This window comes from Macaca mulatta, chromosome 1 (genome assembly GCF_049350105.2).
Source record: "Macaca mulatta isolate MMU2019108-1 chromosome 1, T2T-MMU8v2.0, whole genome shotgun sequence".
In the NCBI taxonomy this organism is placed as follows: domain Eukaryota; kingdom Metazoa; phylum Chordata; class Mammalia; order Primates; family Cercopithecidae; genus Macaca; species Macaca mulatta.
This window is the reverse complement of record NC_133406.1, coordinates 186,721,133-186,742,796: the sequence shown is the minus strand read 5'-3', so window position 1 is coordinate 186,742,796 and position 21,664 is coordinate 186,721,133. Positions and strand designations below refer to the sequence as shown.

Here is a 21,664-nt window from a genome sequence, read left to right as displayed (position 1 = left end):
AGGCCGAGGCAGGCAGATCACTTGAGCTCAGGAGTTCAAGACCAGCCTGGGCAACATGATGAAACCCTGTCACTAAAATATTAATTAATTAATTTTTTTAAAGGCAGGCTGGTATGGGAAGATATTTATACTAATTTGAAGACTTGTCTAGCATTCTCTAGCTGCCCCATGCTCTAAGTTACCTAACAACTCTGGCACAGGAACAGTTGGAGAAACAATATTTTCAGGTGGCCTGAAAGGTCCAACACCTGCGCACCCACCACCTCTATGTGGCCCAATGCTCATCCCTGGACACAAGCAAGAAAACCTTCCCAGCCCTCAGCATTTCTGTCCCCCTCCTATTATCATCCCTCTCCCCTGTTTGCAACTCTTCAGTGAACCTCCACTGCTTAAGGACAAAATCCTAATTCCTGAGGCTGATATAAAAGGCCCCAGGATCTGGGCTCTGTAACTTCTCCAGCTACCCCCAGCAGAAGGCTGGACTCCAGAGACATACGACACCCACTCATCCCAGGACCCGCCATGTTGCTTCATACTGCCTTCTCCCTGTTTCTTGCCAAATTCCTACTCTTATTATGGGATGGGGTGGGAGAGAGCCTTAATTTAGGTTGTATTTATAATTAAAATTTCATATTATGCATTTTTATATTATGAAATTTCTAACATATAGAAAAGCACGAAGAATAACACAAACACTGGTTACCTATCATGTCACTTTTAAAAAATATTTTTAGGCCGGCCGTGGTGGTTCACACCTACAATCCCAGCACTTTGGGAGGCCGAGGCAGACAGATCATTTAAGGTCAGGAGTTCGAGATCAGCCTGAACAACATGGTAAAACTCCGTCTCTACTAAAAATACAAAAATTAGCTGGGTGTGGTGGCCCATGCCTGTAGTCCCAGCTAATTGGGAAGGCTGAGGCAGGAGAATCACTTGAACCCAGGAGGCGGAGGTTGTAGTGAGCCAAGACTGCACCTTTGCCACTCCAGCCTGGGTACCAGAATGAGACTCCATCTCAAAAATATATATATATTTTTAATGGTGTCATACTATTTATATCCTTCCACAACATGCTTTTTAAAATCATTGTGCTGAGATTTATCTATATTTATGCTTTTAGCTCGCGTTCATTTTTTTAAGCTACAGAATTCCATGTATGAATACAGTAGTATAATGTGTCCATTCTCCTGCTGATGGATATCTCGGTTGTTTCTAAATATTTGCTATTACAAGCAATACTGCTACAGTGAATAATATTCTTCTATATGTTGTCCCATATATATGTGAATTCCTCTAAAATTATCTACCTAGGAGTGAAACTGCTGAATTATAGGGTATGAGCATCTTCAAACTGCTCCAATTTGTGTACCAATTACCTGCCCACCAGTTACATACCCACCATACAAAAGTTTCCACTGCTCCATATCCTTGACCACACTTAATATCAATGTTCATGAAATCTGACTTAGAGTGTGTCACTCCTGGCTTGGTGCAGTGGCTCATGCCCGTAAGGTCAGCACTTTGGGAGGGTGAGGCAGGAGGACTGCTTGAGGCCAGGAGTTTGAGGCCAGCCTGGGCAACATAGTGAGACCCTGTCTCTACAAAAAATACAAACGTTAGCCCGGCATGGTGGCACATGGCTGTAGTCCTAGCTACTCATGAAGATGAGGTTGGAGAGGATAGCTTGAGCCCGGGATTTTGAGGCTGCGGTGAGCCATTATCGTGCCACCGTACTCCAGCCTGGGCAACAGAGCAAGATCCTGTCCCGAAAAACAAAAAAGTATGTTACTCCTCTGTCCAAACCCTCCGATGGCTTTGCATTCAAGCAAATGCCAAAGTCCTCACTGTGACTTATGAGACCTTACCTACCCCTCCACAGTCTCTCTCACCTCATCTCCTTCTAGGTCCCCATGTTCTCTCTCATCCAGTGCCAGCAGCCTCTTGCTGTTCTTTGAACATACTAGGCAAGCTCTTGCCTCAGGGCCTTTGCACTTGCTGATCCTTCTGTTTCAAGTGCTCTTCCCTTAGATCTAGCTACATAAATCACTCCCAATTACTTCAGGTCATTACTCAAAATTCACCCTTTTAAATTTTCAAATTCACACATTTATACAAACACTTCATGTCCTTCTTCTCTCTGCTCTTAAATTTTCACCTAAGCATTCATTACTAGAAAACTATATATTTTACTTTTCTTTGCTTATTGTTAAGCTCAGTACATTACAAATTGCCTAAGGGTAGAGATTTTTATCTCTTTTCCCTGCTGTATCTCCAGTATTAGAACAGTAAGAGCTCAATGTTTGTTGAATGAATTGAATGAATAAACGAAGACAAGCCAAATTGTATATGTTTACTAAAATGATGAGCATAAATAATCTTATTTTACTTTTTATTTCCCTGGTTGCAGGTAGGGCTAAGCATCTTTTCATATATTTATTGGCCATTTTTTCTCCAGAGTTGCTTGTTATTATTCTTGTAATTTGTGGGAGTTTGACATATATTCTTGTTTCTCACTGTTTGTTAGTTACATGCATTGGAAGTATGTCCCCTGGTCTGTGGTTTATTTTTTTACTTTGTTTATGGTTTATTTTGTTGTGTAGAAATTTTAAATTTTAGTTGAAATTCAGTCAAAGTTATCAATCTTTTCCTTACACTCTGTAAATTGTCATCTTTTTCTTTTTTTTTTTGCAACGGAGTCTCGCTCTGTGGCCCAGGCTGGAGTGCAGTGGCCAGATCTCAGCTCACTACAAGCTCCGCCTCCTGGGTTTACGCCATTCTCCTGCCTCAGCCTCCCGAGTAGCTGGGACTACAGGCGCCCGCCATCTCGCCCGGCTAGTTTTTTGTATTTTTTTAGTAGAGACAGGGTTTCACCGTGTTAGCCAGGATGGTCTCGAACTCCTGACCTCGTGATCCGCCCGTCTCGGCCTCCCAAAGTGCTGGGATTACAGGCTTGAGCCACCGCGCCCGGCCAAATTGTCATCTTTTTCTTAACTGCCTTCCTCTAACCTCCACCCACAACAAAACCTAATCCTCTCTGCTGTCAAACACTTCACCTATATTGTACCTTCTTCTTTTAACCATGTCTATGAGCTAATGAGGCTACTAGTGTCACAGAAAAGAAGCAAGCCTTGGATTCAAGCCCTGGCTTTGTCATGAGAGGCAGCATAGCACAGTGATGAAAAAATGGATTATGAGCTACAGTGTTGATTTGAAAATTGAGCCCAGCACTTATTAGCTGTATAATCTTAGGCAAGTTACTGGACCTCTGTGTGACTCAGTGTCCTCATCTATAAAATGGGCATAATAATAGTATCTGCCTCATAAAGTTGGATCTGTCATAAGGATTAAATGAGTTAATATAAGTACTGCCCTAATAATAGTGTCTGGCACATAATAAGCACTATATATGTGTTTGCCATTATTATTGCTAACTCTGTAACTATGAGCAAGTTATCTCCTTAACCTCAGTTTTCTCTTTTGTAAGATAAGGCCACCTTGGAGTATAGGAAATAAAATAGCATAAAATACTAAAATAGTGCTTATCTCCACGCTTGGCACTTATAAGGTATTCAACAGATGTTAGTGTTCTCTCTTCTTCCTCACTGGGGCTAGGGACTATGGCCTTATCTTTAAATCCTCAGCCTCTAGCGCAGGGCCTAGCATAAAATAAGGTGCTAAAAATTGTTTGAGCACCTGCTGTGTGCCAAGGCCTCTGCCAGGCACTAAAGACACTGACACACAGAGCCTGCCCCTCAGGATGTTCTCAGGCTACAAGTAAGAATGAATGAGATAGACAGCGACACCCGCTTGACAACCCTCAGATGAAAAGCATGGGCCAATGCAATGGTTTTCACACCAGGCTCCCTAGAGTCCATATTTAAAATCAACATATATGACTGCTTTACTATTTATCATTTCGGATTCAGCATATATATCAATGATCCTCACTGAGCATCGGCTTCCTCATTTGAAAAGTGGGGATACTTTGCAAGGGTTGTTGCAAGAATGAGATATGATCAAGTACACACACAGTCTCTGGTATAGCACCTAGCACACGGACAGCACTCTCTTCTCCCCTCAAACACAGGCCACTGTTGGGGCCTTTTCCTCAGGAGTACGGGGTGGACCTCTGAGTTTTTCTCAGACAGCATTAAGGTCAGGGATGACAACCATCCCTGGCCCAATCCTGTTTCAGACTTCCACTGCTGGTGACCAAATCCTAAAAGGAGCCAGCTCATCTGAGGGCAGAGCTGGAACTCAGCATATCAATGAAAAAGTGTGAGAATACCTTCTCCTCCAACATCAAATGGTCCAACCTCCACTTAGTCAAAGTGACTAAATTTGTCTCAAGTTGTAATGTCATTTGAAGAATTTTTTTTTAAATTATTTTTATTTTTATTTTTTAGTTGAGACAGGGTCTCCTTATGTTGCCCAGGCTGGTTTCAAACTACTGGGCTCAAGCAGTTCTGCTGCCTCGGCCTCCCAAAGTGTTGGGATTACAGGCAGGAGCCACTGTGCCAACCCAGCCTTCAGTAGAGACAGGGTCTTGCTATGTTGCCCAGACTGGTCTCAAACTCCTAGTCTCTGGTGATCCTCCCATCTCAGCCTTCCAAACTGCTGGCATTATAGGCATGAGCCACTGCACCCAGCCCCATTTAAAGACCTTTGAAAGATATACTAGTACTTGTAATGACGACATGGCACTAATATAACACATAATTGTATTTCTCCAAAATTATTTCCAAGAGTTGCTACTGAAGTTCAGAAGAGTCAAATAAAACATGGCATGCCCCACCAATAGTGCAGTCCTCCACGTTTCCAGGCAACCCTCACACTCACCCAAGTCAACTGAAATATGGTAAACAAATCAGTACTACACATACCATAGAGATCTGGATTGCTGCGGATATATAACCTCACAAAGTTTTTCCCGGGTATTGGCAAAAGAGACCCTTTAATTCTGTCAAAGACCTGGAAAACAACATAGCAGTAATTCTACTGAAGTTTTTTAACTTTAATAAATTCAACTACTACAAAACTGAAACTCAGTCATTAGAGCTTTTATGACAGTATTTTCAAATGCTAGTAACCCTTTACTTTTGTAAGACCATTTCCAGCATATAAAGGCTTTCACATTATTTGGTTGTTCAACCATTAAAGAAACAAGTCTCTATTACACGTAAAAGCGAAGGTGAAATTGGTTTCCAAACCTGGTAGGTGTCCACATCAAAGAATGTTTGGTAGTATTCAAATGTCCAGAAGGGCGAGCTTTTCTTCTGTCCAGCAAGTAACTGTCAGAAATAAAATAAAACATAACAAACACATAAGCAATTTCTTAATTCCAGCTGCGTGGGGGTGCAGGAGGGATATGATCTAATGGAAAATCAAAACATTTGAAACAATAGGCTCTTCTGCATTCAGTAACTAACTCTGAAATAGTCAATTCACAACTCCCAGCCTGATTCGAAAAACAAGCATTGGTTTTGAAGTCACACCAAAAGGGTTCAAATCCTGCCCCCCGCCACTGAGGGGAGCTTTGGCAAATCACTAGACTCTTGTCAGGCTTAGTTCCCTTATCTAGATTCAATAGTATATAGAATTATGTACAATAATAAATACATATACATACATACAACACATACAGAAGGCAGTCAGTGTAAATATCTTTATGCTTTTTTTTTTTTTTTTTTTAGATGGCATCTCACTCTGTTTCCCAGGCTGGCGTGCAGTGGCGCAATCATAGCTCACTGCAGCCTTGAACCCTTGGGCTCAAGCAATCTTCCCACCTCAGCCTCCCAAGTAGCTGGGACTACACGCATGCACCACTATGCCCAGCTGATTTTTTAATTTTTGTAGAGACAGAGTCTCATTATTTTGCCCGGGCTGGTCTCAAACTCTTGGGCTCAAGTGATCCTCCCACCTCAGCCTCCCAAAGCACTGGGATTACAAGCATGAGCCACTGCACCCAGCAGTGTAAATATCTCTTCCTCCCCAATCCATCCACAATCCTCCCTACTATTGCCACCTGAATTCTCAAAAATCTGATATATTGACTCACTCTAAAGTACTAAAAATATTACTACTCTGACAAAAAAAAAAAAATTCCAATTGAGAAGAGGCACACGAGGAGGGCCACACCTATCCCAATAACACAGCTCTCTGGTGGCAGAATGCAGGCCCAATGCCAGGAATTATGCCTGTCATCTTTTTGCTGTATGAAGGGAATTCATACAGCAAAAAGTACAGGTGAACACTGAGCTGCTTTGCAGGACAAGGGCAGGTGCTATAGGCAGATATTTTTTGTTCATTATAAAGGAAAATGGATGGCCGATTAGAAGCAGCTGTGGTCCGCAGTACTCACAGAGAGGAGTGAAAGCGTTGAATGAATCCAGCATCTTCAAATGAAATATCCAGGTTCTTGCACTGGGACTGACTAGGCAAGTAGCTCGACCCATGGAGAATGAAGAAAAGCAGGGTGGGGCGATGGCTCACCAAGGAGCAGCATGGAGACAAAGGAACACCCACCCCCCACAACCAAGGAAAGCATTCCCCTTGAAAACCAGCACAAGACATGGATGCCCTCTCTTATCACTCCTATTCAATGATATTAGAAGTTCTGGCCAGGGCAATCAGGTAAAAGAAAGAAATAAAGGGTATTCAAATAGGAAGAGAGTAAGTCAAATCACCTTTGTTTGCAAGATGACATGTTCCTATATCTAAAAAACCCCATGGTCTCAGCCCCAAAGCTTCTTAAGCTGATAAGCAACTTCAGCAAAGTCTCAGGATACAAAATCAATGTGCAAAAATTGCTAGTATTCCTATACACCGACAACAGGCAAGCAGAGGGCCAAATTGTGAATGAACTCTCATTCTTTTGTATGAATGAACTGCTACAAAAAGAATAAAATGCCTAGGAATATAGCTAACAAGGGAAGTAATGGACCTCTTCAAAGAGAACTATAAACCACCGCTCAAAGAAATAATCAAATGAGAAAACATTCCATGCTCATAGTTAGGAAGAATCAATATTGTGCAAATGGCATACTGCCCAAAGTAATTTATAGATTCAATGCCACTCCCACTGAACTACCATTGACATTCTTCACAGACTTAGAAAAAAACTATTTTAAAATTCATATGGAAGCAAAAGAGAGCCCAAATAGTCAAGATAATCCTAAGCAAAAAGAACAAAGCTGGAGGCATCATGCTACCTGACTTTAAACTACAAGGCTACAGTAACCAAAACAGCATGGTACTGGTACAAGAACAGACACATAGACCAAGGGAACAGAATAGAGAACTCAGAAATAAGAATGCACGCCTCTAACCATCTGATCTTCAACAAATCTGACAAAAACAAGCAATGGGGAAACGATTCCCTGTTCAATAAATAGTGCTGAAAGAACTGGCTAGCTATATGCAGAAAATTGAAACTGGACCCCTTCCTTATATGATATGCAAAAATCAACTCAAGGTGGATTAAAGACTTAAATGGAAAACCCAAAACTAAAAAAACCCTGGAAGAAAATCTAGGGAATACCAGCTGGGTGTGGTGGCTCATGCCTGTAATCCCAGCCTTTTGGGAGGCCAAGATGGGTGGATCACGAGGTCAGGAGTTCGAGACCAGTCTGGCCAATATGGTGAAACCCCGTCTCTACTAAAAATACAAAAATTAGTTGGGTGTGGTGGTGCACGCCTGTAGTCCCAGCTGCTCGGGAGGCTGAGGCAGGAGAATCGCTTGAACCCAGGAGGTGGAGGTTGCAGTGAGCCGAGATCACACCCCTGCACTCCAGCTTGGGTGACAGAGCAAGACTCCATTTCAAAAAAAAAAAAAAAAAGAAAGAAAGAAAAGAAAATCTAGGGAATACCAATCAGGACAGAGGCATGGGCAAAGATTTCATGAAGAAAACACCAAAAGCAATTGCAACAAAAGCAAAAATTGACAAATGGGATCTAATTAAACTAAAGAGCTCTGCACAGCAAAAGAAACAATCTTCAGACAGAACAGACAACCTACAGAATGGGAGAAAATTTTTGCAATCTATCCATCTAACAAAGGTCTAATATCCAGAGTCTACAAGGTACTTAAGCAAATTTACAAGAAAAAGCCGGGCGCGGTGGCTCACGCCTGTAATCCCAGCGCTTTGGGAGGCCGAGGCGGGCGGATCACAAGGTCAGGAGATCGAGACCACGGTGAAACCCCGTCTCTACTAAAAATACAAAAAATTAGCCGGGCGCGGTTGTGGGCGCCTGTAGTCCCAGCTACTCGGGAGGCTGAGGCAGGAGAATGGCGTGAACCCGGGAGGCGGAGCTTGCAGTGAGCCGAGATTGCGCCACTGCACTCCAGCCTGGGCGACAGAGCGAGACTCCGTCTCAAAAAAAAAAAAAAAAAAAGAAAAAAACAACTCCATTAAAAAGTGGGCAAGGGACATGAACAGATACTTCTCAAAAGACATACATGTGGCCAACAAACATATGAAAGAAAGCTCAATATCTTGATTTGAGAAATGCAAATCAAAACCACAATGAGACACCATATCATGCCAGTCAGAATGGTGATTATTAAAAAGTCAAGAAACAACAGATGCTGATGAAGTTGCAGAGAAAAGGGAATGCTTTTACACTGTTGGTCAGAGTGTAAATTAGTTCAACCATTGTGGAAGACAGTGCGGCAATTCCTCAAAGACCTAGAGGCAGAAATATTATTTGACCCAGCAATCCCATTACTGGGTATATACCCAAAGGAATATAAATCATTCCATTATAAAGATACATGCACATATACACTCACTGCAGCACTATTTACAATAGCAAAGATACGGAATCAACCTAAAAGGCCATCAATGATAGACTGGATAAAGAAAATATGATATATATGTGTGTGTGTGTGTGTGTGTGTATATAGATACAACCATGGAATACTATGCAGCCATAAAAAGGAATGAGATAATGTCCTTTGCAGAGACATGGATGGAGTTAGAAGCCATTATCCTTAGCAAACTAACACAGGAACAGAAAACCAAACACCACATCTTCTCACTTATAAGTGGGAGCTGAATGGTGAGAATACACGGACACAAGGGAGGGAGAGCATCAGGAAGAACAGCTAATGGATGCTAGGCTTAATACCTAGGTGATGGGGTCATCTGTGCAGCAAACCACTGTGGCACATGTTTACCTATGTAACAAACCTGTACCTCCTGCACATGACCCCTGAACTTAAAAGTTGAAGAAAAAAAAATTAAGAAAAACATTTTCACAATTAAAGTCGACAATGGCAGCAACTGCCTTACATGGTGGTAAACAGCAGCCCATTCCTGGAGGTATTCAAGCAAGGGTTTTCAATCTTTCTTTTTTCCAGAGGCAGGGTCTCACTCTGTTGCCCAGGCTAGAATGTAGTGGTGCAATCTCAGCTCACTGAAACCTCCACTTCCCAAGCTCAAGCAATCCTCCCACCTTAGCTTCCCGAGTAGCTGGGACTACAGGTGTGTACCACCATGCTTGGCTAATATTTTGTATTTTTTGTAGAGGAGGAGTTTCACCATGTTGCCCAGGCTGGTCTCCAACTCCTGGGCTCAAGTGATTTGCCTGCCTCAGCCTCCCAAAATGCTGGGATTATAGGCGTGAGCCACCACGCCTGGCTCCAAGTGTTATCCTTCCTACACAGCCAGGAATATCTTGGGAGAGACGCTAAGACAGGGGGCCATGAAGGTTCTTTCCTACTCCAATATTAGAAAATACTGAGCATGGGAGTCCTGCATTCCATAAGCTAGGCTCTCTGCTCACTACCCCAGTATTCCCTTCCACCAGTGTACTTACAAATAATAACAGTCTGCTTGCTTGTTTCCCCCACCAAGGAAGAGGCCATGTGTCATTTATCTCTGAGCTGTCACTGCCTGACACTATACCTGGCACACAGTAGACAGTGAATAAGCACATAAACAAGTTTTAAAAATTGTTCAAAAAAGATCTCAAAGACAAGTTCAAACCTCAGTTTTGTCAGAGTCATCATTTCCCAGTAACTCATCATCTTCTTCTCTTCCTGAGCCTCTTGGGGGTCCTGGCTGATGTTTTGGGGTTTCACCAGGATCCTCAATGTTTACTGTGGTGGCATCTGGGTTTGCTGCCAGAGAAGTGGCTGCATTGCCAAATTCTGAAATAAATTAGAGCACAAGGACCTCAGAAACCTTACCCACACTAGAAATGCTATATTTTCAATTTAAAGACAAGCTGTCACAACCTCAGCTTTGCTATAGACCCTACCTGATACAAAAGGCAAAAGCTTTGAAAAAAAAAAAAATCTCATCAGATCAATCTGACAGAAAAATGACTATGAAGACAACAGAATTTGGAGTCAGACCTAGATTTTGGTCCTGGCTCAGCTAGCCACTTACTAAATAAACAAGCCTAAGTAAGCAACTAAACTTCTCTAAACCTCAGTGTTTTCATCTGTATCATGGGTAGAGTAACATTTATTTTGAATACTTTTGGGAGAATTAGGAATATAACCTAAGTCCTAAACTTCTCTTGATTCAAGTCCAAAAAATATTAATGAAAGTTATTTTTTCCAGTAAGTCTACATAATCACTACAGAAAATATGGGAACAAAAATGAAAGTGGGGCCGGGCGCGGTGGCTCAAGCCTGTAATCCCAGCACTTTGGGAGGCCGAGACGGGCGGATCACGAGGTCAGGAGATCGAGACCATCCTGGCTAACACGGTGAAACCCCGTCTCTATTAAGAAATACAAAAAAAACTAGCCGGGCGAGGTGGTGGGCGCCTGTAGTCCCAGCTACTCGGGAGGCTGAGGCCGGAGAATGGCGTGAACCCGGGAGGCGGAGCTTGCAGTGAGCTGAGATCCGGCCACTGCACTCCAGCCTGGGTGACAGAGCGAGACTCCGTCTCAAAAAAAAAAAAAAATGAAAGTGGAATCAGCCGGGCACAGTGACTCATGCCTGTAATCCCAGCACTTTGGGAGGTTGAGGCAGGCAGATCATCTGAGGTCAGGAGTTCAAGACCAGCCTGGCCAACATGATGAAATGCCGTCTCTACTAAAAATACAAAAATTAGCCGGCTGTGGTGGCGTATGCCTTGTAATCCCAGCTACTCTGGAAGCTGAGATAGGAGAATCACTTGAACCCGGGAGGCAAAGGTTGCAGTGAGCCGAGATCGCACCACTGCACTCTGGCCTGTGTGACAGAGAGATACTATGTCTCAAAAAAAAAAAAGGAAAAAAGAAAATAGAAATCACAGGATAAAAATCACTCTTAGGCCAGGCATGGTGGCTCATGTCTGTAATCCCAGCACTTTGGGAGGCCAAGGCAAGAGGACTGCTCGAGCCCCAGAGGTAGAGGCTTCAGAGAGCCGTGATCATGCCACTGTACTCCAGCCTGGGCAACAGAGTAAGACTTTGTCTCAAAAAAAAAAAAAAAAAAAACCCAAAAAACAAAAAAACACTCTTAGTTCCACCATATAAAGGCAAACACTATTAACATTTCAGTATATTTCCTTTTCTTCACATAGTGAGATTCATGCCACTGATGATCATTCATTTATTCAACAGATATTTACTGCATGCCCCCAATGTGCCAAGTACTGATCTAGAATATGATACTATAATTAATTTTGCATCCTGCTTTGTCAAGACTATGTATAATTCGGGATTATACAAAAAAATGATTTTTCATATTATAACAGTCTTTTAAAATGATCACTTATGTGACTGCATAATATTCCATCAATGAAGACTTTATTACAAATACAAAAGGAGTGTCTGTGTAGAAAAAGCTTTTTGGGGGGCAGCCTTAAGATGAACACCTATCAGTATGATCACTAGGTCAACAGGGTGCAAACCATTTTCAAGGCTCCTGAACCACGTTACTAAACTGCTTTCCAAAAGAACCTTCCCTATTTATGTCCACCAGCAGTGATTGAGACTTCCTGTCTCTGAATATCCTAACATACTTTATTTCAGCTGCTCTTGAATAAAATTCAGGGCAGCTCTGAACCTTTGAAGGCCAAAGGAAGAGTGCCAGCAGGGCACCATTATAACACTACAAGCAGGGCACCAGTCCTGGTAGTAGGACAACTGAGTTCACTCTTATTGCCTCTCAACTATATGAGCAATTTTATGGAGAACACTAAAGTTCTCTGAACTTCTCTGACTGAAATTAACTGGGTAGCTAATATGTAACAATTACTGAAGCCTCAATTGGCAATGTTTGGGTAGTTTAAGCAACATGAGGTTCTGGAGTGAGATGGTCCTTTGTTCAAGGTAAGACTCTTAATACTCAGTAGCTCCATGACCTTGAGCAAATTACTCTATGGCTCTGAGTCTCTACTTCTTCAATTATAAAACATAGATAATACCTACCCCACAAAGAGATTTTGAGGATGATGAAATAGTAACTATCATTACAGGTACCCCTTATTGATTGTACAGGGCAATGACATTTAAAAAGACAGTCACAACTTTGCTGGAGGGAATTAGACCAATGAGGATATACTTAAGTCTCACAATCAAAAAGCAGTAGTTAAAATAACCAGAAAAGTATAACTGAAGCTGGGCATGGTGGCGCACACCTGTAGTCCCAGCTACTTGGGAGGCTGAGGCAGGAGAATCGCTTGAACCTAGGAAACCGAGGTTGCAGTGAGCCGAGATCACGCCACTGCACTCCAGCCTGGCAACAGAGTGAGACTCTGCCGAAAGAAAGAAAGAGAGAGAGAAGGAGAGAGAGAGAAAGAAAGAAAGAAAAACAGAAAAGTATAGCTGGGCTAGATGCAGTGGCTCATGCCTATAATCCCAGCACTTTGGGAGGCTGAGGCGAGCAGATCACTTGAGGTCAGGAGTTCGAGATCAGCCTGGCCAACATGGTAAAACCCCATCTCTACTAAAAACATAAAAATTAGCCAGGCATGGTGGTGGGCACCTGTAATCCCAGCTACTCAGGAGGTTGAGGCATGAGAATCACTTAAACTGGGAGGTGAAGGATGCAATGAGCCAAGATCGTGTCACTGCACTCCAGCCTGGGTGACAGAGCAAGACTCGGTCTCAAAAAAAAAAAAAAAAAAAAAAAAGAAGAAGAAGAGTATAATTGGATTGTTCGTAATACAAAGGATAAATGCTTGAAGTGATGGACACCCTGTTTACCCTGATGTGATTACTACACATTACATGCCTGTATCAAAATACATGAGTGCACCCTGTAAGTATATACACCTACTACGTACCCACGAAAATTAAAAAATTTTTCAAAAGCAGTAGTTTACCAGGGGAAAGGAATGCCAAAAGGAGGAACAGACAGTACCACTTTACAAATATAAAGGGTAAAAAGGCTCCAAGGAGGACAGTAACTCCTCTAGTTGTTGGGATCAGGAAAGGTTTCTTGGAGACGATACCGGATGAGAAGGATGGCCAGAGGCGCTGGGGATGGCATCCCATGCAAAGGGAAGGGCATGAGCAAGACCCAGAAGATGGAAAGTGTGCCCCACGATGGAGGGACAGTGACGGCATAGTTTGACTGGAGTGTGGGTTGCGTGCACCCCTAACGTGACAACTCTTCACAGTCCACTCTGTGTTGGTTATTCTTGTCCATCTCAGCTCCTTGAGCATAAAACTGGTATGTGTCTTATTTCTGCCACCAACATTCTCTGCTTTTACATCCTGGCATATCCTAAGCTAGTTTTGGCCTCTGCTCCTTTCCTGAAACAATGTCTCTCACCTGAAGGCTTCTGACCTCCACTTTTTCATCCAACACTACCGTTCCCCACCAGAGAAGCCTTCCATGACCCACCCCTCCCACCCCACCCCCAGCATCCCGTGTGCTTTTCTAAAGACCCAAGTCCGTAACACAGTTGATAAAGCCCTAGGTGATTTGTCACCTGCCTCCTCCTAAGCATCACCTTGTGTCAGCTTCCCCCACCATCCGTGATCTGAACACAGGCGTTCTCCCAATCCTTCAGGAAAAAAATTAAACTTCCTCACTCCACAGGGACTTTTGCAAGGGCCAATGGCTATGCTTGAACTTTCTTGCACTGCACTCCTGACAGGATGGCTGAGGAGGGCCTCTCTAATGAGAAGAGATTCGAACAGAGCAAGGGAGCAAGTCATAAGGCTATCTGAAGGGAGAATGTCCCACACAGAAAGATGGCACAAATGTCCCAAGCTGTGAATGTACTTGGTGCATAGGAAGAACTACGACAGCCCATGCGGTTTGGGCAGAGAGAGAAAGGATGAGAGCAGTAGGAGATGAAATAAGAGGCATGGAGGCTGCATCCTGTAGGGGCCTCCTAAGCCACAGTAAAGGCTCTGGCTTTTTCGGGTTTTGTTTGTTTGTTTGTTTGTGTTTGAGATGGAGTCTCGCTCTGTCACCCAGGCTGGAGCGCAGTGGTGCAATCTCGGTTCACTGCAACCTCTGGGTTTGGGCAATTCTCCTGCCTCCGCCTCCAGAGTAGTTGGGACTACAGGTGTGCACCACCAAGCCCAGCTAATTTCTGTATTTTTAGTAAAGACAGGGTTTCACCATGTTGGCCAGGCTGGTCTTGAACTCCTGACCTCAGGTGATCTGCCCTCCTCAGCCTTCCAAAGTGCTGGGATTACAGGTGTGAGCCACTGCACACTGCCTGGCTTTTTCTTCTAGTGAGATGGGAGCTACTGGAAGGTTCTGAAAGAATGACATGATCTGGTTGAGTTTTAGAAGGACTACTCTGGCTGCAAAGTACAGACTGTAGAGGGGTAAGGGAGGAAGCAGAAAGACCAGAAGGAAGGTAAGGGCTATAATTCAGACAAAAGGTGACAGTGACCTTCAGCATGGTGAGAGTAGTGGTGGAGGTGGTCAGATGCTAGATTAATTTTGAAGACAGAGTTGACAGTATTTTCAAATTGAGGTGGATTTCTAGTACTTGCAAATGAAATAGATTTATTTTGAAACCATGTATCTCTTCCTTAGATAACAGAGACAGCATAAGCTGTGACACCAGACTGGATGGGTTCAAATCCTGATTTTATCCCTTACTAACTGTGTGACTATTAGGCAAATTATTTTTCTGTGCCTCAGTCTCCTCATTAATAAAACGGGAATAAAGTAACTATTTCATAAAGTTGATATAAGGATTGAGTTATCTGTAAAGCATTTAGAACAGTGCCTGACATATAGTAAGTGTTAGGTAAGGTGTTAATAAAACAAGTAAGTGGGCCAGGTGTGGTGGCTCACGCCTGTAATCCCAGCACTTTGGGAGGCCAAGGCAGGTGGATCACAAAGTCAGGAGTTCGAGACCAGCCTGGGCAATATGGTGAAGCCCTGTCTCTACTAAAAATACAAAAATTAGCCGGGTGTGGTGGCGGGCACCTGTAGTCCCAGCTACTCAGAAGGCTGAGGCAGAAGAATCATTTGAACCCGGGAGGCAGAGGTTGCAGGGAGCCGAGATCACGCCACTGCACTCCAACCTGGGTGACAGAGCGAGACTCCGTCAAAACAAACAAACAAACAGAGTGTTCATCAATACCCAGCCTAAGTCAGGCTCTGGGTTATGAGTTCTAATATCTCCTTGAACTTTTCCTCTAGCACTTTCATAGTTTGTAGGTATATATTTAAATGATCATTTAATAAATAAATGTCCCCCTCACTAGACTGAGAGCTTCACAAAGAAGGAAACTGACTACTTTGTTCACTCTTCTATCTCTGATAACTAGAACAATTGCCCGATTCCTGGTCACAATCAGGAGATATTTACTGATTCAATGAGGGAATGATCTGATCACATTTCATCCTAATGATCTTTTTACATTTTTATCTACTCCACCAGTGGATAAACTTCTTCATCTTTTTATCTCCAGTATCTAGTACGGTTCTAAGCACAAAGTAAGTGCTCAATAAATGTTTTCTGAACTAAAGCAGGAACTGTATAAACATTTTCTGTAATCACTGTACTAAATTTATGATACTTGTTACCAATCTGAAGGATTATCTGGCAAAAAAACAAAAACAGCTGGTGTGGACAAACGGAAAATACCTGGATGTGGCCAACAGCCCCAAAGATGTTTGAAATAATATCCTTCAATGTGTGAGGCAGTATAGCAATGAAAGTACTTGCTGTAACTGTGGAAATAGTAATCATGAATGTAAAGGTGGGCACCCAACTGATATACCTTCAAATTGCAAGTCATCTACTGCTGCCATTCGGCCAGTGAATCTTCTCCCAGTTGTGAGGAAGAAAATTTGCAGGGGTCTAAAAGAAAAAAAAAAACAGGTAAACGTAATAGGATAACAGTATAAAGTATCTGCAAACAAATCTTATTTCAGTATTAGAAATGTTATCACTTTACCTTGCCTCCCTTTTCAGTGGGGTTTAATAGGTTTATATAAAGATAACCACTAAGCGTCAGGTATTATTAAATATTAAAATTGTTACAAAGAAACTAACCCCGGGGGTCCAAAGGTTCCAATTCAACCTTATTTGGTTGTGTATGTACCAGGAATGAATCTCAACTCACTGTGTAAATGTTTAGAGACCAGGTGCAGCCTAGAGATGTAACGATGAGAAAGGATGAGGCTGAGGTTTGAAAGAGATGATGGGGACAGTGAAGAACAAAGGCAGTTCAGCCTAGCCAGTGGTTAAGGGCACAGGCTCTGGGGTCAGACAGAGCTGGGTTTGATTCCCGATTCTGCTGCTTCTCTGCTGTGTGCGCGCTCCCCGCGGCCTCAGTTTCCTCATCTGTAAAATGGGTGCATAATGGTACCTAGTCACACAGTGCGGGGGTCATTAAATGGGACAGTGCGTGTAAGGTGCCTAGCGCGGAGTCAGGCAATTAGTAGGCAATGGGGTGTCGGGGACCCTGCAGCCCGGGACACCGCGAAGCAGAGGCAGTGTTTCAGGGAGAGAAGCTGGGCTACGGCGGCCCCGGCGAGCAGGAGATCCTGAGCCCCCTTAGCCCCGTACTGGTCCCGCAAACCCGGCCGCCTCACCTCGCGGGGCTAGGCGTCCCCCGGGTCCCGGGAAACCTCGGGGCTCAGTTGCTCCGCGCCGGTTTCGGTCCAGCCCAGTTGCCGGAAGCCGGAGATCCGGGGGGTGGAACTTCCCCGCCTCCTCCGGGAAGAGCCCCGCCTCCTTAAAGAGGCAGCAGCTCCCAGAGACACCTGCGTGCTGCGGCGCTCAGAGCCCGCTCCCTCTCTCCCTTCTCCCGAGGGTGAGTCTCGAGTTCTTAAAGAGACAGGCGAGGGCGGAGTGGTGGGGTCGCTGAGTGTGACTACTTTGGCTGGCCTTGCTCCAGGGAACGCAGAAAATTCTCGAGTTTAGGGTTTTCTTACTGTGTGTTTATACCTCTTTTGCTATGGAAATATAAAATCGGGTAATGGAAGACGACTGTGAAAGAAAAAAAATAAGTCACCTGCGTTACCAGTCCCTCAGTTTCTTTTGGCCATAAAAATTTCACCAGTGAGAAGTTGCATGAGTCAATTACATTCTGAATGAGTGATCGAAAGCGTGATGTCTGTTCATATGAACACCCCAAGTAAGCGAGCAATCGGAAAGACTTTACGTCTTTTTTTTGTTTGTTTGTTTGTTTGTTTGAGACCGAGTCTGGCTCTGTGGCTCAGGCTGGAGTGCAGTGGCCGGATCTCAGCTCACTGCAAGCTCCAGCTCCCGGGTTCACGCCATTCTCCTGCCTCAGCCTCCCGAGTAGCTGGGACTACAGGCGCCTGCCACCACGCCCGGCTAATTTTTTGTATTTTTAGTAGAGATGGGGTTTCACCTTGTTAGCCAGGATGGTCTCGATCTCCTGACCTCATGATCCGCCCGTCTCGGCCTCCCAAAGTGCTGGGATTACAGGCTTGAGCCACCGCGCCCGGCCTGACTTTACGTCTAATAGTAGCCATATATAGTGTATTTTTTTTCCTCAAGATTATCATGATCAGGCTTTGTACATGCAGGATCTCTAATTATCAGAATAATCCTGCTATCTTAGGGTGATCCTCATTTTACAAAGAGAAAGCTGAGGTTTAGAGCATGCGCAGGGCACTTTTGGTTGAATATGTACCAGGAATGAATCTCAGTTCATGAATTCAGCTGTGCTAGTATATCAGCCACCTCTTATGTCCCATTTCAGATCATCTTGGCCTGGCCTGCTGCTTATTTCACCGCCACTCATCTTATTCCAGCGTCAGCAGATATAACCTGACTGAGTTTTGCCTCCAGTCTATGCCTCAGGCTTCTCACCTTCTGCTTCAAGGCTTGTTTCTTGATGCTATGAGGTCATGGGACCTTGCTGGAACTACTCAGCACCCAGACAGGTGCATCCCAGAAGTGTAGAGGTAGAGAGTTGTTAATCTCTCACGAGGCAAATCTCTGACCAATGGGGTCAACAATTGATGAATATATGCTTTTCCTGTTTTTCCCCTCAGGCGCCTTTTCATATAGCTTTCAAACTACCTAGCAGGATTAAGCAACCAAATGCCTTTGGAAGTGACGCATTTGATAATGCATATTCACAATAGGTCTCCTTCCTTCCCTGATTTATAATCCCTGTCCTTCACTCCTGGTCCTTGGATTCATACTTGCCAATAAACTACTCATATGAGGAACCAATATGAAGGCATGTTGGTACCAAAAGTGGCCCCAGAAAATAAAACCTTAGGTTGGCATTTTGCAACTGAACGGCTCACCAGTCACATGGCAACAACAAATATATTGCTGGTGTTAAGGGCAGAGGGAAGGAGGGTGGTGGTGGTGGTATGATAACACTTAGAATAGAATGGCATCACAATTACTAAGGTGTCTGTCTACAGTTGATTGGGATAAGGTGCAAGTAGAAGATAAGGTGCTAAGTTAGCTAGTGGCTGTGGCACTGGAACATTAAGAGGACAATGGTAATTATAAGGACTATGGAATTAACTGGGTTTTCTTAACTCCATTGGAAACTTTGAAAATAAAATGGCAGAGTTAGAACAGCCAACTGTCAACTTGAGGCACTTTGTGAAAGCTAGAGAGCCTCTATGGAAGTTTTGAAGATTCTTATTCTTCTATAGCCTTGAGAAAGACTGGACTGAAAATCAGGCCCAAGATCTAATTGTAAGGGTGGCAAAGTTTCAACGAAGACTGAATGCACAGCCTCTGTAGGTCTCCTCCATCAAAGCTGGGGCATTGTCAGAAAATGAATGGGAACCTGAGAACTGGGATGAGGATATTTGGGTGGGAAAGCCTAAGACTTGACCATCCCTCGTTTCCAGTTTCTCTTGAATCTTTCAAGAGAAAGGTGGTGGTGGCAGAAGTAGTCCCTTCCCCCTTGTTAGAGGAAAGCAAAGTCCTCTTGCTTAGAGATCCTGTGATGATTACCTGCACAACATTGCTTTGGACTAAGGGACCAATTTAATTGTAAAGAACATGCAATAGTGACACAAAACCATGGGTCTTACCCACTGGTCTTACCATGTGACTCAGTCATCCAACAGTAGGTGGCCTAATAGGATGGTGGAATGGCTTGTTAAAGGCACAGTTAGGGCTCCAGGTTGGGGAAAACACTCAGGAGATTGAGGCATTGTCTTCCAGCACGGAGTACATACACTAAACCAATGGTTTATCAATTATTTATAATGGTACTTTGTTCTAAATACCTATAGATTTGCAAACCAAGGGGTAGCACTTCTTACTAGCACTTTCAGTGAAACCTACACACATAGAATGTGTGCCTCCTGCCTCACAAGTTCTGCTTGGTTGGAGATCCTGGTCCCAGGGAAGTAGGGAAGGAAGAGAGAGAACACTTCCACTCCAGTTACAGTTCCGCTGAATTGGAAGCTGTAACTGCCACTTAAGCATTTTTGGCTTCTCATACCACTGCACCAGCAGGTAAAGAAAAGAGTGGCACGGTGGCTCACGCCTGTAATCCCAGCACTTTCAGAGGCCAAGGTGGGCGGATCACCTGAGGTCAGGAATTCGAGACCAGCTGGCCAACATGGCGAAACCCATCTCTACCGAAAACACAAAAATTAGCTGGGTGTGGTGGCACACGCTTGTAATCCCAGCTACTCAGGAGGCTGAAGCAGGAGAATTGCTTGAACCTGGGAGGCAGAGGTTGCAGTGAACCGAGATTGTGCCACTACACTCCAGCCTGGACAACAGAGCGAGACTCTGTCTCATAAATAAATAAATGTGGCACATGGTAGGGAAAATCGGCCCTGATTACTTTAAGAAGTTGGGGGCTGGGCATGGTGGCTTATTCGCATAATCCCAGCATTTTGAGAGGCCAAGGAAGTATTGTTTGAGGTCAGGAGTTTAAGACCAGCCTGGACAACATAAGGAGACACTATAATAGTCACAAAATTTGCTGGGTTTGGGTGGCACACCTGTAGTCCTAACTACCCTTGCTGAGGTGAGAGGATGGCTTGAGCCCAGTAGTTTGAGGCTGCAGTGAGCTATGATCACACCACTGCCCTCCAGCCTGGTGACAGAACAAGGAAACCCCCTCTCAATTATTAAAAACAAAACAAAACAAAACAAAGTCTTGGTTGTGTTTTAAAACACTTTCCAACTCTGAGCTCTATGATTCTTCTTTCAGTTTCTCCAATGAGCCATGCTATCTCTGGCTTCTGGGCCTTTGGCCACGTGCTTCCTTCCACCAGTACACTAGCCCCACTTTGGTCAGCTGACTGCTTGCCGTCTTTCTGGTTTCAGCATAGAAATCACTTCCTCAGTGAAGTCCTCGTGACTTCTCTAATCAGAATAAGCTTCCCCTTCTCCCTGCTCTGGTAGCCCCCACACACACTCCGCCTCTGGACTTCATTTAGGAAATGGTAGTTTTCTGTTTACTTGTCTATTCCCCGCACTAAACCATGACTTCTTGAGAGAAGAGGGTGTTTTATTTATTGCTCCACTCCCAGTGCTAAGGGGAGTTGCAGGCCCCAGGTTTTGTTAGGGATGGTCCCAGTTCTGTCTCTGCCCTGGAAGGTTTCAGATCCATGTCCCCTGGGGAGGGTTCTGACTACAGAAATAGTCAACCACCAGCTAGAAGCCACGATGGGGGGCCAGGCACAGTGGCTCACACCTGTAATCCCAGCACTTTGGGAGGCTGAGGTGGGCGGATCACAAGGTCAGAAGTTCAAGACCAGCCTGACCAATATGGTGAAATCTCATCTCTACTAAAAATACAAAAAATTAGCTGGGTGTGGTGGTGCATGCCTGTAATCCCAGCTACTTGGGAGGCTGAGGCAGGAGAATTGCTTGAACCCGGGAGGCGGAGGTTACAGTGAGCCAAGATCACGCCACCACACTCCAGCCTAGGCAACAGAGTGAGACTCTGTCTCAAAAAAAAAAAAAAAAAAAAAAAAAATTAGCCGAGTGTGGTGGCAGGCGCCTGTAATCCCAGCTACTCAGGAGGTTGAGGCAGGATAACTGCTTGAACTTCGGAGGCGGAGGTTGCAGTGAGCCGAGATCATGCCACTGCACTCCAGCCTGGGTGACAGAGTGAGACTCCATCTCCAAAAACAACAAAAAAAAAACCATGATTGGGAAAAACATCTTTCATTAGTAGCAGAAGAGTTCGTGTATAAAGAATAACTAACATCCAAACCTACTGACTTGTGAGAGAGCATCTAACAGGGTCTCTTTAAGTGTGGTCTTTTTAAGTATTTGTTTTTTAAAAAATTAATCAGAGGGAGAATTTAAGATGTGGAATC

The 21,664-nt window shown here is 44.0% G+C and overlaps 1 protein-coding gene across 13 annotated transcripts in view; it reads right to left on the bottom strand.

Moving 5' to 3' along the window:
* Positions 1–17,053, bottom strand: part of YIPF1 (Yip1 domain family member 1) — a 40,218-nt gene extending 23,165 nt beyond the window's left edge. For 4 of the 13 annotated variants that reach the window (XR_001445298.3, XR_013401808.1, XR_013401807.1 and 1 more), the window contains exons 1-6: positions 16,964–17,053; positions 16,492–16,712; positions 16,147–16,226; positions 9,990–10,153; positions 5,211–5,291; positions 4,884–4,971 (exon numbers count right to left, since the gene is read on the bottom strand). Coding sequence is in view for 4 of the 13 variants with exons in the window: in XM_015140058.3 (XP_014995544.3) it covers positions 4,884–4,971; positions 5,211–5,291; positions 9,990–10,153; positions 16,147–16,177 (364 nt within the window). In the remaining 9 variants the exon portion in view is untranslated. Of the gene's footprint in view, positions 1–4,883; positions 4,972–5,210; positions 5,292–9,989; positions 10,156–16,146; positions 16,227–16,491; positions 16,713–16,963 lie in introns of those variants that run through there. The other 9 variants (XR_001445304.3, XM_077956443.1, XR_001445302.3 and 6 more) reach the window with 6 other exon arrangements.
* Positions 17,054–21,664: the final 4,611 nt, after the last annotated feature.